This window comes from Cetorhinus maximus, chromosome 4 (assembly GCF_964194155.1).
Source record: "Cetorhinus maximus chromosome 4, sCetMax3.hap1.1, whole genome shotgun sequence".
Lineage (NCBI taxonomy): Eukaryota > Metazoa > Chordata > Chondrichthyes > Lamniformes > Cetorhinidae > Cetorhinus > Cetorhinus maximus.
Genome location: NC_135882.1, coordinates 177,727,468 through 177,741,253, shown reverse-complemented (window position 1 = coordinate 177,741,253; position 13,786 = coordinate 177,727,468). Strand labels below are relative to the sequence as shown.

At 50.0% G+C, this 13,786-nt stretch overlaps 1 protein-coding gene across 2 annotated transcripts in view; it reads right to left on the bottom strand.

The window, feature by feature from the left end:
• Positions 1-13,786, bottom strand: part of faim2a (Fas apoptotic inhibitory molecule 2a) — a 48,740-nt gene that overhangs the window by 11,541 nt on the left and 23,413 nt on the right. For both annotated transcript variants that reach the window (XM_078541176.1, XM_078541177.1), the window contains exons 5-8: positions 8,985-9,038; positions 8,252-8,302; positions 7,522-7,561; positions 5,340-5,377 (exon numbers count right to left, since the gene is read on the bottom strand). In XM_078541176.1, the coding sequence (XP_078397302.1) occupies positions 5,340-5,377; positions 7,522-7,561; positions 8,252-8,302; positions 8,985-9,038 (183 nt within the window). The remainder of the gene's footprint in view (positions 1-5,339; positions 5,378-7,521; positions 7,562-8,251; positions 8,303-8,984; positions 9,039-13,786) is intronic.

Sequence of the window (13,786 nt, the reverse complement as noted above, 5' to 3'; positions counted from 1 at the left end):
GTGTGGTGAGAGTGTCGGGGTGTGTGTGTGTGAGTGTGTCGGGGTGTGTGTGTGTGAGTGTGTCGGGGTGTGTGTGTGTGTGAGTGTCGGGGTGTGTGTGTGTGTGTGTGTGTCGGGGTGTGTGTGTGTGTGTGAGAGTGTCGGGGTGTGTGTGTGTGTGAGTGTCGGGGTGTGTGTGTGTGTGTGAGTGTCGGGGTGTGTGTGTGTGTGTGAGTGTCGGGGTGTGTGTGTGTGTATGAGTGTCGGGGTTTGTGTGTGAGTGTCAGGGTGGGTGTGTGTGAGAGTGTCGGGGTGTGTGTGTCGGGGTGTGTATGTGTGAGAGTGTCGGGGTGTGTGTGTGTGTGTGTGTTTGAGTGTCGGGGTGTGTGTGTGGGTGTCGGGGTGTGTGTGGGTGTCGGGGTGTGTGTGTGTGTGTATGAGTGTCGGGGTGTGTGTGTGTGTGTGAGTGTCGGGGTGTGTGTGTGTGAGTGTCGGGGTGTGTGTGTGTGAGAGTGTCGGGGGTGTGTGTGTGTGAGAGTGTCGGGGGGTGTGTGTGTGAGAGTGTCGGGGTGTGTGTGTGTGAGGAGTGTCGGGGTGTGTGTGTGTGTGTGTGTGTGTGAGTGTCGGGGTGTGTGTGTGTAAGAGTGTCGGGGTGTGTGTGTGTGAGAGTGTCGGGGTGTGTGTGTGTGTGAGTGTCGGGGTGTGTGCGTGTGAGTGTCCGGGGTGTGTGTGTGTGAGAGTGTTGGGGTGTGTGTGTGTGAGAGTGTCGGGGTGTGTGTGTGTGAGAGTGTCGGGGTGTGTGTGTGTGAGTGTGTCGGGGTGTGTGTGTGTGTGTGAGTGTCGGGGTGTGTGTGTGTGTGTGTGTGTCGGGGTGTGTGTGTGTGTGTGAGAGTGTCGGGGTGTGTGTGTGTGTGAGTGTCGGGGGGTGTGTGTGTGTGTGAGTGTCGGGGTGTGTGTGTGTGAGTGTCGGGGTGTGTGTGTGTGTGTGAGTGTCGGGGTTTGTGTGTGTGAGTGTCGGGGTTTGTGTGTGTGAGTGTCAGGGTGTGTGTGTGTGAGTGTCAGGGTGTGTGTGTGTGTTTGAGTGTCGGGGTGTGTGAGTGGGTGTCGGGGTGTGTGTGTGTGTGTGTGAGAGTGTCGGGGTGTGTGTGTGTGTGTGTGTGTGTGTGTGAGTGTCGGGGTGTGTGTGTGTGTGAATGTCGGGGTGTGTATGTGTGAGAGTGTCGGGGTGTGTGTGTGTGTGTGTGTGTGTGTGTCGGGGTGTGTGTGTGTGTGTCGGGGTGTGTGTGTGGGTGTCGGGGTGTGTGTGTGGGTGTCGGGGTGTGTGTGTGGGTGTCGGGGTGTGTGTGTGGGTGTCGGGGTGTGTGTGTGTGAGTGTCGGGGTGTGTGTGTGGGTGTCGGGGTGTGTGTGTGTGAGTGTCGGGGTGTGTGTGTGTGTGTCGGGGTGTGTGTGTGTGTGTCGGGGTGTGTGTGTGAGAGTGTCGGGGTGAGTGTATGAGAGTGTCGGGGTGTGTGTGTGAGAGTGTCGGGGTGTGTATGTGAGAGTGTTGGGGTGTGTGTGTGTGAGTGTCGGGGTGTGTGTGTGTGAGTTTCGGGGTGTGTGTGTGAGAGTGTCGGGGTGTGTGTGTGTGTGTATGAGTGTCGGGGTGTGTGTGTGAGAGTGTCGGGGTGTGTGTGTGTGTGAGAGTGTCGGGGTGTGTGTGTGTGAGAGTGTCGGGGTGTGTGTGTGTGTGAGTGTCGGGGTGTGTGTGTGTGTGTGTGAGTGTCGGGGTGTGTGTGAGTGTCGGGGTGTGTGTGTGTGTGTGAGAGTCGGGGTGTGTGTGTGTGTGTGTGTGTGTGTGTGTGTTTGGTGGGGGTGGGGGGGAATGGCTGGGAATAGAATCATTACCAAGCTAGCACATTGTGGTATCACACAACCCCACCAGGTGTTGCGTACAGCCCAGTACCACACACCCCGACCAGGTGTTGCGCACAGCTCAGTACCACACACCCCCACCGGGCGTTGTGCACAGCCCAGTATCACACAGCCCCACCGGGCGTTGTGCACAGTCCAGTATCACACAGCCCCACCGGGCGTTGTGCACAGTCCAGTATCACACACCCCCACCGGGCGTTGTGCACAGCCCAGTATCACACACCCCCACCGGGCGTTGTGCACAGTCCAGTATCACACACCCCCACCGGGCGTTGTGCACAGCTCAGTACCACACACCCCCACCGGGCGTTGCACACAGCTCAGTACCACACACCCCCACCGGGCGTTGCACACAGCTCAGTACCACACACCCCCACCGGGCGTTGCACACAGCTCAGTACCACACACCCCCACCGGGCGTTGCACACAGCTCAGTACCACACACCCCCACCGGGCGTTGTGCACAGCTCAGTGCCACACACTCCCACCGGGCGTTGCACACAGCTCAGTGCCACACACTCCCACCGGGCGTTGCACACAGCTCAGTGCCACACACTCCCACCGGGCGTTGCACACAGCTCAGTGCCACACACCCCCACCGGGCGTTGCACACAGCTCAGTGCCACACACCCCCACCAGGCGTTGCACACAGCTCAGTGCCACACACTCCCACCGGGCGTTGCACACAGCTCAGTGCCACACACCCCCACCGGGCGTTGCACACAGCTCAGTGCCACACACTCCCACCGGGCGTTGCACACAGCTCAGTGCCACACACTCCCACCGGGCGTTGTGCACAGCTCAGTGCCACACACTCCCACCGGGCGTTGTGCACAGCTCAGTGCCACACACTCCCACCGGGCGTTGCACACAGCTCAGTGCCACACACTCCCACCGGGCGTTGTGCACAGCTCAGTACCACACACCCCCACCGGGCGTTGTGCACAGCTCAGTGCCACACACTCCCACCGGGCGTTGCACACAGCTCAGTGCCACACACCCCCACCAGGCGTTGCACACAGCTCAGTGCCACACACCCCCACCGGGCGTTGCACACAGCTCAGTGCCACACACCCCCACCAGGCGTTGCACACAGCTCAGTGCCACACTAGGCTGTGCCCCGACAGAACAGTATCTTCAAACGCTTTCATCCTTCAAACACACAATTGACAGGATATGGTGATTGTCAGCGAGAGCAAGCATCAGAACAAAGTGGACTAACATCAGCTGGGGTAATGTGATGAGGGGGGGGGGGTCTGAGAGATACACGATAATGTGATGGGGGGGGTTCTGAGAGATACACGATAATGTGATGGGGGGGTTCTGAGAGATACACGATAATGTGATGGGGGGGTTCTGAGAGATACACGATAATGTGATGGGGGGGGTTCTGAGAGATACACGATAATGTGATGGGGGGGGTCTGAGAGATACACGATAATGTGATGGGGGGGGTCTGAGAGATACACGATAATGTGATGGGGGGGGTCTGAGAGATACACGATAATGAGATTGGGGGGGTGTCTGAGAGATACACGATAATGAGATTGGGGGGGGGTTCTGAGAGATACACGATAATGTGATGGGGGGGGTCTGAGAGATACACGATAATGTGATGGGGGGGTTCTGAGAGATACACGATAATGTGATGGGGGGGGTCTGAGAGATACACGATAATGTGATGGGGGGGGGTCTGAGAGATACACGATAATGAGATTGGGGGGGGGTTCTGAGAGATACACGATAATGTGATCGGGGGGGTCTGAGAGATACACGATAATGTGATGGGGGGGTCTGAGAGATACACGATAATGTGATGGGGGGGTCTGAGAGATACACGATAATGTGATGGGGGGGGTCTGAGAGATACACGATAATGTGATGGGGGGGTCTGAGAGATACACGATAATGAGATTGGGGGGTTCTGAGAGATACACGATAATGAGATTGGGGGGGGGTTTGAGAGATACACGATAATGTGATGGAGGGTGGGGGTGTCTGAGAGATACACGATAATGTGATGGGGGGGGTCTGAGAGATACACGATAATGTGATGGGGGGGGTCTGAGAGATACACGATAATGTGATGGGGGGGGTTTGAGAGATAGACGATAATGTGATGAGGGGGGGGTTTGAGAGATAGACGATAATGTGATGGGGGGGGTCTGAGAGATACACGATAATGTGATGGAGGGTGGGGGTGTCTGAGAGATACACGATAATGTGATGGGGGGGGTCTGAGAGATACACGATAATGTGATGGGGGGCGGGGGGTCTGAGAGATACACGATAATGTGATGGGGGGGGTCTGAGAGATACACGATAATGTGATGGGGGGGGTCTGAGAGATACACGATAATGTGATGGGGGGGTCTGAGAGATACACGATAATGAGATTGGGGGGGGTCTGAGAGATACACGATAATGTGATGGGGGGGGTCTGAGAGATACACGATAATGTGATGGGGGGCGGGGGGTCTGAGAGATACACGATAATGTGATGGGGGGGGTCTGAGAGATACACGATAATGTGATGGGGGGGTCTGAGAGATACACGATAATGAGATTGGGGGGGGTCTGAGAGATACACGATAATGTGATGGGGGGCGGGGGGTCTGAGAGATACACGATAATGTGATGGGGGGGGTCTGAGAGATACACGATAATGTGATGGGGGGGTCTGAGAGATACACGATAATGAGATTGGGGGGGGTTTGAGAGATACACGATAATGTGATGGGGGGGGGTCTGAGAGATACACGATAATGTGATGGGGGGTGGGGGGTCTGAGAGATACACGATAATGTGATGGGGGGTGGGGGGTCTGAGAGATACACGATAATGAGATTGGGGGGGGTTTGAGAGATACACGATAATGTGATGGGGGGGGTCTGAGAGATACACGATAATGTGATGGGGGGGGTCTGAGAGATACACGATAATGTGATGGGGGGGGTCTGAGAGATACACGATAATGTGATGGAGGGTGGGGGTGTCTGAGAGATACACGATAATGTGATGGAGGGTGGGGGTGTCTGAGAGATACACGATAATGTGATGGGGGGGGGTTTGAGAGATACACGATAATGTGATTGGGGGGGGGTTTGAGAGATAGACGATAATGTGATGGGGGGGGTTTGAGAGATACACGATAATGTGATGGGGGGCGGGGGGTCTGAGAGATACACGAGGACAGTTTAACTATTCTTCACATCTTTGGGACCAAATGACTGAACTACGTCCAGTACAGGCTATTGAGCCCAACTGGCCTGTGTAGGTCTTTATGCTCCACCAGTCTCCTCCCACCCTGGCCCACCTCACGCCATCAACATATCCTTCCTTTTCCCTCTGGCTCATGTATTTATCTAGCTTCCCACTGCCCGGTCCCCACCAGTGGGCTAGGTAACAAAGACAATGTTTAACTGTGTGCTTTGTAATAAACTCTTACGTGGTCAGCATCCCTGCCATGTATGACATGCCCAGAGTCTGAGGAGAGAAGGAGAGGCTGCATCAGACAAGAGGGAAAAGCTTAAATTCACTCAAATTCAATCACTTAGCCCAATGGTGATTAGCCAGGATGTAGAGAAATGAGAAGGATGATTATGACCAGAACTCTGCATCCTATTTTAATTTGTTCTTCGGATGCTTTATTCTTTCATGGGATGTGGGCATCACAGGCCAGCATTCGTTGCCCAACCCCAATTGCCCTTGAAGTGAGCAGAGAAGACTGAAGGGGCGACCTGATCGAGGTGTACAAGATTATGAGGGGCATGGACAAGGTGGGTCGGGAGCAGCTGTTCCCCTTAGTTGAAGGGTCAGTCACAAGGGGGCATAAGTTCAAGGTGAGGGGCAGGAGGTTTAGGGGGGATATGAGGAAAAACATTTATTCCCAGAGGGTGGTGACGGTCTGGAATGCACTGCCTGGGAGGGTGGTGGAGGCGGGTTGCCTCACATCCTTTAAAAAGTACCTGGATGAGCACTTGGCACATCATAACATTCAAGGCTATGGGCCAAGTGCTGGTAAATGGGATTAGGTAGGTAGGTCAGGTGTTTCTCACGATGTCGGTGCAGACTCGATGGGCCGAAGGGCCTCTTCTGCACTCTGTGATTCTGTGAGTGGCTTGCTAGGCCATTTCAGAGGGCAGTTAAGAATCAACCACACTGCAGGGGTCTGGAGTTACATGTCGGCCAGACCAGGTAAGGACAGCAGATTTCCTTCCCTAAAGGTCATTAGTGAATCAGATGGGTTTTTACAACAATCATGGTCGCCATTACTGAGGCTAGTTTTCTAGAGTTGCTGCCGTGGTGGGGCTTGAACCCATGTCCACAGAGCATTCCCAACAGGTGGGGACAGCAGGTTCCCTTTCACCAAGTGACATCGGTCGGGTTTTTATGACAATTCAACAGTTTTCATGGTGATTTTTCCTGTTGTTAGGCCACAAATTACCTGAGTGATTCAATTTAGTTTCACAGCTTGTCTTAAGTCTGGGGCCAGGACCAGAATCAGAATCACTCGGCTTCTGTACGGACCTGTAAACTGCCAATCTCTACAACTCCTGGTGCAGTCTCTGTCTGTAGGTAATGGTCATTCAAAAGAATGATTGCCATGCATGTCTTAGGACCACTTGCTTTGGTTCCATGTGTTTTTTTTGCTGAAAGCGAAACCAAGGTTTGGCTGTACCAATTGACCAATAGGAGTGGGCTCCCCAGGCAGGATGGGAGCAAGTCAGATTGCTGCCCCAGCCAGCAGTGAAACCAGTCTGCCCGCAGCTCACCTGGACTCAGTGGCTGACACTGCTCCCAGGGGCAAGGCAGCTGTGGGTTAAATCCCACTCCAGAAACTGGAGCCCATTATCCAGGCTGACGTGCTCAGTTGGAAGAGTCACCTTTCAGGGAAAACATGAAACCAAGGCTCCATCTCCCTGTCAGGTGGCTGTAAAAGATTCCACCACCACTATTTCAAAGAGGCGGCATTCCCTCTTTTCATGTTGTAATCTCAGTGGAAACGCCAACCAGAGGGAGTTGGGGTGGGGGTGCGGGGGAAGATTGGGGAATAAAAGTTAGAGGAGATAGAAAAAGCACTATTTTAGAAAATACAGCACCATTCACAATATAAAAACATAGGGAGTAGGAGCAGGAGGAGGCCATTCGGCCCCTCGAGCCTGCTCCATCATTCAATAAGATCATGGCTGATCTGATTGGGGCCTTAACTCCACATTCCTGCCTGCCCCCCATTACCCTCGACTCCCTTATAGATCAACCTCAGGACACCCCAAAGGGTCTCACAGCCAATGAAGTACTTTTTTTTGAAGGGTAGTCAACTGTTGTAATGGAGGAAATGCAGCAGCCAATTTATGCACAGCAAGATCCCACAGCCAGTGATATGATAATGACCAGATAATCTATCTTGGTGATGTTGGTTGAGGGGTAAATATCAGCCATAGGGGAGAAACTCATGGCTCTTCTTCAAATACTATATGGAATCCTTCATGTCAACCTAAGAGAGCAGACAGGCTCTCAGTTTAACATTAGGAGTTTATGAATTGCTGAAGTTGACAGGGTATTTAACAGATATTGTTTATTTTCATACAAATATTTTCAACTTCTATAATACTGTGAGAAGTACTTACAAAAATTGCCAACAGAATTAAATTCCAGGGATAGCGTCTCCTGCATGAAGATTTAAAAAAATAGGTGGAAGGAAATGAAGAAACAGAGTTAGCTTCAGTAAAAGCATAAAACCCAGCAAACTGATTGAACAAAGGTGCAGATAATGATTCCAGAGATTTTTAATGCTCAGCTTGGTGTGTGGGTTCTAAATCTGTTCCTTTAAAGTTTCTATATGAAAGGTAGTGCTTGTGATGTTGTGAAATGATTGTTTCTTTTTGGGTTAGTTGGGTGCCTGAGGTGGTTGGGACCCACTTGACTATCTCAGGGTCTCCAAAACAAGCTGCTGACAAACCCTGGCAGGAATGGCATAGGGCAGCACTTGGCAATAGGGAGGCACATTCTGTCTGCATTGGGACTCCCGCTTGCCCTGCTCCCTGAGAGCTGGGGCTTTAACATCCATCCTCCATCGCTCAGCCCTAACTGACTGCGCACTAACAGCGTCCTGCTGGGCTTCAACCAGCTCTGGGAAGCCACAACTTTCTGTCCAGCCACAACCCTCCTACTTTGTACAGGGGGCCTGAGAGAGTGGAGCCAGGAAAGGGTCTGGGGAGACAGTGGGATTAGGGTGGGATGAGGAGGATGGACACTGTGACAACACGTGGCAGGAGTGGGAGGGACAATGGAAAGCTTTAGACAACGTGCAAGGTGGGGCAATGTGTTGGCTGGCAAGAGACTTTAGTTGGAACTCACCTGATTCCAGAACAGCAGACGAGAACGAGGTAGGTGGTGGTGAAAACCCCACTGGAGAGAAAACAAAGCACAAATGATTCAGCCTCTGAATAGGATTCAGGAAACTCCTAATGTTTGAAATCATTTAAAGGAGCATCTGCAGAAAACTGGGTCATCACTCACCGCAACTCCTCCCTGTGAAACGTTCACACAGGTGACTCTCGCTGGGCCCTCAAGTCCTCGTCTGAGAGTTCAATATTCCTCATGTGTGGGCGTGGAGAGTGAAAGGTAGCAGGCTTGGGAGGGGGTTGGGGGTGGGGGCAATCACAGCCCAATGCGGTTTATACAACAACTGGCAACGATCTTGCCAGCAACGTCCACATCCCCAGAACAAAACTAAAGGATATCTCGGCAACTTTGCTCTCCATATCGGGAGGACGGCAAAAGGAAAGTGAGGAGTGGGGAGGTCGAGGGCGACAATTGCCCTCTACCACTAGCCTGCTTGAGATGGAGAAAACCAAGTGGGGGTGCTGCATACACAACAAAGATCTGTTGTATCAAACGCTTCTGTGCTGTGCACTTGATGTATGGCTCAGCAACATACCAACTTCATCAAATGGACTACTGGAGCAGTGTGCATGAATCTTAATTTAAAAAAAAAATTAAGACAGCGCCCTCAATGATCCTTTATACACTGTTCCTTGAACTCTTTCCTCACAGTGTCAAGTGACGACAGCAAGAACTTTACACTTACAAAGAGGCGTAGTACAAGATACGATTGTTCCGCACATACTGTCTGACTGGTTCACTGTGGACGGAAGCAGATACACACAGAGAGTTTATTAATTTGTAATTAATCAGAGAAAATGAAATCACAGCTCAGTCACAAACACAAACTGGACACCTTGGCAGGACACAATCCAAGGTTTCGTACAAATACATAAGGAGCAAGGAAAGAGTAGGGCACATTAGAAAACAAAAAGGTCACCAATGTGTGACGGACAAAAATGTAGGCATGCTTTTTAATGAATACTTCTATCTTAACAAAAGAGAGAATGGAGCAGATACTGTAGGTAAAGAGGAAGAGTGTGAAATATTAGGTGAAATTGACATAGTGAGGGAGGAATTGTTAAACCATCTTTGAAAGTGGATAAATCCCCAGGCCCGGATGAAATGTATTCCAGGCTGCTGAGAGAAGCAAGGGAAGAAAGAGCGGGGGCTCTGACCATCATTTTCAATACTCTCTGACTATAGGCATGGTGCTGGAGGACAGCTAACACTATATGGTTGTTTAAAAAGGCAGGAAAGGATAGACTGAGCAATTATAGGTCAGTCAGCCTAACCTCAATAGTGGGAACATTATTGGAAAAAATTCTTAGAAACAGTATAAATCGTCATTTAGAGAGGCATGGATTGATCAAGGACAGTAAGTACCGATATGTTAAGGAAAGGTCATGGTTCACTAACATAAATTTTTTGAGGAGTTAACAAGGAGGGTTGATGTTAATGGATTTTATCAAGGTTTTCAGCAAAGTCCCACATGGCAGACTAATCTGTAAATTAAAAGCTCATGGGGTACAAAATAAAGTGGCAAGTTGGATCCAGAATTGGCTGAGTGGTAGTCAGGCAGCAAAGGGTTATGCTTGACGGGTGTTTCTGTGACTATTTCCAGGGGGTTCTGCAGAGCTCAGTACTAAGTCCCTAGTTTCTTATGGTACATATCAATGATTTAGACTTGCATGCAAGGGGCCATGTAGTTAAGAGTGAAGAAGAAAGCTTTTGGTCTCTTTTCTTAAGGAAGGATATACTAGCTTTGGAAGCAGTTCAGCAAAGGTTCACTAGGCTGATTCCTGGGATGAGGGAATTGCCTTATGAGGAAAAGTTAAACAGGTTGGGCCTATACTCATTGGAGTTTAGAAGAATGTGAGATGATCTTATTGAAATACATAATATTCTGAGGGGGCTTGACCGAGTAAATGCTGAATGTTTCCTCTAGTGGGGGAACCTAGAACTAGGGAGCACAGTTTAAAAATAAGAGATGAGGAGGAATTTCTTCTCTCAGAGGGCCATTAGTTTGTGGAATTCACTTCCCCAGACAGCAGTGAAGGCTGGGTCATTGAATTTATTCAAAGCTGAGTTAAGACAGATTTTTGATAGACAAGGGAGTGAAGGGTTATGGGGGACAGACAGGAATGTGGAGCTGCGACCACAATCAGGCTCGAGAGGTTGAATAGTCTACTCCTGTTCCTATTTCTTACAATCTCATTACGCTGCACGATGATAACAATGAACTGGTCAGGCGGACAGAAAAGTGACAAATGGAATTCAATCCCGAGAATAATACATTTGGGGAGGACAAACCAGACATCCATCTCAGGTCATAGTCATAGGGTCATTGAGTCATAGACAAGAGTCATGACCCAGCCTCCACTGCTCTCTGGGGAAGTGAATTCCACAAATCACCAGGTTGACAGAAGTTAAACCATTCAGTTGAACCAATCTGTTTGTCTGTGTTTCCCCAGGTCAGTAACTAATTCTAATCATGTTTACCCTGGTGTTTCTGTGTGAGTCAGTCATGGCTCAATCATGTCTTTATAGCACCTTGCTTTTGACCCCGTAACTACTGGGGAAGGTCTGATGCTATCTACCCTGTCTCATCCTTTCATTATTTTAATTACTTCTACCATATCACTCTAAAACCTGTGTCGTTCCAATGAGAAAAGCCCCTATGTTTCGAGTTCCTTGCTTCTGGACTGATACAGTTGCGACAATACTTCTGAAGCTCAACACTATCCAGAACAGAGCAGTTTGATTGATCAGAGCCAGTCACTGGACTCAGTATCCACTCCCTTTACCACCAGGGCATCATGGCTGTAGTCTATTAGTTATAGGATGCCCGACAGCAACTTGCCAAGGTTCCTGGGCACTGCACCATGGAAAGGATATGTTGGCAATGGAAGGAGAGAATGGTACTAGGGCTCCAAGATTTAGGTAATGAGGAGGGATTATATAAACTTGGCTTGTATGTCTAGAATAGGAAGGTTAAAGGGCGATTTGATGAGGTTTTTAGGATTTTCTTTTTAGTCAATCATGGGGTGTGGGCATCACTGACTAGGCCAGCATTTATTGCCCATCTCTAGTTGCCCTTGAGAAGGTGGTGGTGAGCTGCCTTCTTGAACCGCTGCAGTCTCTGTGGTGTAGGTACACCCACAGTGCTGTTAGGGAGGGAGTTCCAGGATTTTGACCCAGCGACAGTAAAGGAACGGCCGATATATTTCCAAGTCAGGATGGTGAGTGACTTGGAGGGGAACTTCCAGGTGGTGGTGTTCCCATGTGTCTGCTGCCCTTGTCCTTCTAGATGGTAGCGGTTGTGGGTTTGGAAGTTGTTGTCTAAGGAGCCTGATTTTTAAAAGTGGTTGATAGGATAGTTAGAGGTGGTGGAGGAGTCTAGGACAAGGAAACATGACCTTAAAATCTGAAACAAAAACAAAAAATTCTGGAAATACTCATTTCATGGAGAGAAAACAAATTAACTTTCCAGGTTGACGATCCTTCAAAATCAGAATGTTCCAATAAAGGTCATCGACCCAAAACTTTGGGCCTGACTTTCGCCATTAAGGCAAAATTGGGAAATTTTCCAACTCGGCAGACCAGTCTTCCTATAAATGGCTCCTCACACTTTCGCTCTGGGGGTGCGATGACCCCGGAAGCAGTTTGATTGCTGCTATGGTGGCAGTCGAGTGCTGAGGAAGGCTGCTTAGAGGGCCCATCTTGGTTCTCTGAGATTTTGTCCCAATTGTATTAAAGGTTCTTAGGCTCTCTAGCCCTTACTATTTACACCACCCAGTCTACATGCCACCCCAGCCAAGCATTTATAATAAAGGTCATCTGGAGAAACAGACATCTGGCCATCTGCTTCTGTTGATATAGCTCACAGATGGCCTCATTATGAAAGCTTGGCTGAGCTATAAGGCTCACTAATGGATTAGCTCAGCAGGGTGGAAGTGTTTGCTTTGTCTGAGTGACACCTTTTATGAGGTTATAAGAAGTTGTTCTTTCTTTGCACTGTTTCTTTCAATGTGTGCATGTTTATTTCAACAGGACTAAGAGGTATGAAGTGAGGTAAAGCTTCAGTTTTTAATGCTATAATGGCTCTGTCTGATTGACACTTTTATAAGGTTGTAAGAGTAGCAGCTTTATTTGAAAAGAGATATTTGAATGGGTGTTTTTTAAGTGCATTTCAAGACTTGCTGTTGTTATTATATGGCACAATGGTTCCATAGTGCATACTGGGTGAGTAGCATGGAGGATGCAGGGAACCATGCAGGGTATGGAGGGGGCATAGAGAGGCATTGGTAAGACCTTTTAAACATAGCTTTCAAAAGGTTTCTGAATACAGCCAATGGTTCACAGACTCCCTGAGGCACAGTGCTGCTTCAGGGAGTTCGCTTCAGCTTTAAAAACTGTGAACGAAAAAGAAAAAAATTATGGACATGAGGCTGTGAACCATGGGTCATGAACAAGCTTGACTGACTTCATGGGCAGAATTTTCTGCCTGTCGGGGGGGGGGGGGGGGGGGTTGTACGGGCGCGTTTGTGGGCGGGTTCCCGATCGGCGCCCCTGGGTTGGGGGTGTGCCGCCATTTTACGTGGGCGGGCCAACTAAGGCCTGCCCAGCGTGATGTCTGCCCTGAAGTGCTGTGTACTCCCTGTGCGGGCGGGGATTCCCTGAGCAGGTCTGCGTGCTCTTCTGCGCATGCGCGAAAGGGCCCACTGATCTCCCTGAGGCAATGTGCTACCTCAGGAAGATTGCTTCAACTTTAAAAACGGTGCTGAACGGAGAAGAAAAAAATTATCGACATGTCCCCTCATGTGACTGTCGCATGAGCTGGGACGTGTCAATTACTTGAATGTTAAAACTTAATAAACAGTTTTAAAACCCTCATCCCGCCTGTGGATGAGGTTTCATGTTTTGTCGGAAGCCCGCCTGGGCTCCTGGCCTGCCTGTCAACCATAAGGTTGGACGGGCAGCCCTGACAATGACCTCAATTAGGTAATTAACAGGCCTTAATAGGCCTTTGACAGTTCAGTGGGTGTGTAGCTGATTCAGATGCGCGCCCGCCAAACTGAAAATCTAGATGACGCGGGGTGACGTCGGGACACGTGGCCGACGTATCCCCCACGTCATTTTCTGCGTGGGCGAGTGGGCCCCGCCCCCTCCCCCGCACACCGACCGGGAAATACTGCCCCATGAAAATTGTAGCATGAGATGCCAAAAGGATAAGCACTTGGTCTGGAGTGCAAGGTGCAGGCTAGCTACCCGCAACCCTGTCAAATGCCGGCAAAAATTATTGTTGCTGGTAATCCTACAATCAGGTCCCACCCGCCATTTTAAAGGCCCCCCAGAGTCGATTGATTCCATGAAAATCCAGCCCGTTAACTCTGGCGATCGCCCCCCCACACAGATGCTGCCTGGTCTGCTGAGCAGTTTCTATTTTAGGTTTCCAGCAGTTGCCATATTTTGTTTTTGTTTCCTTTAAAATTAGAACCAGGCGAT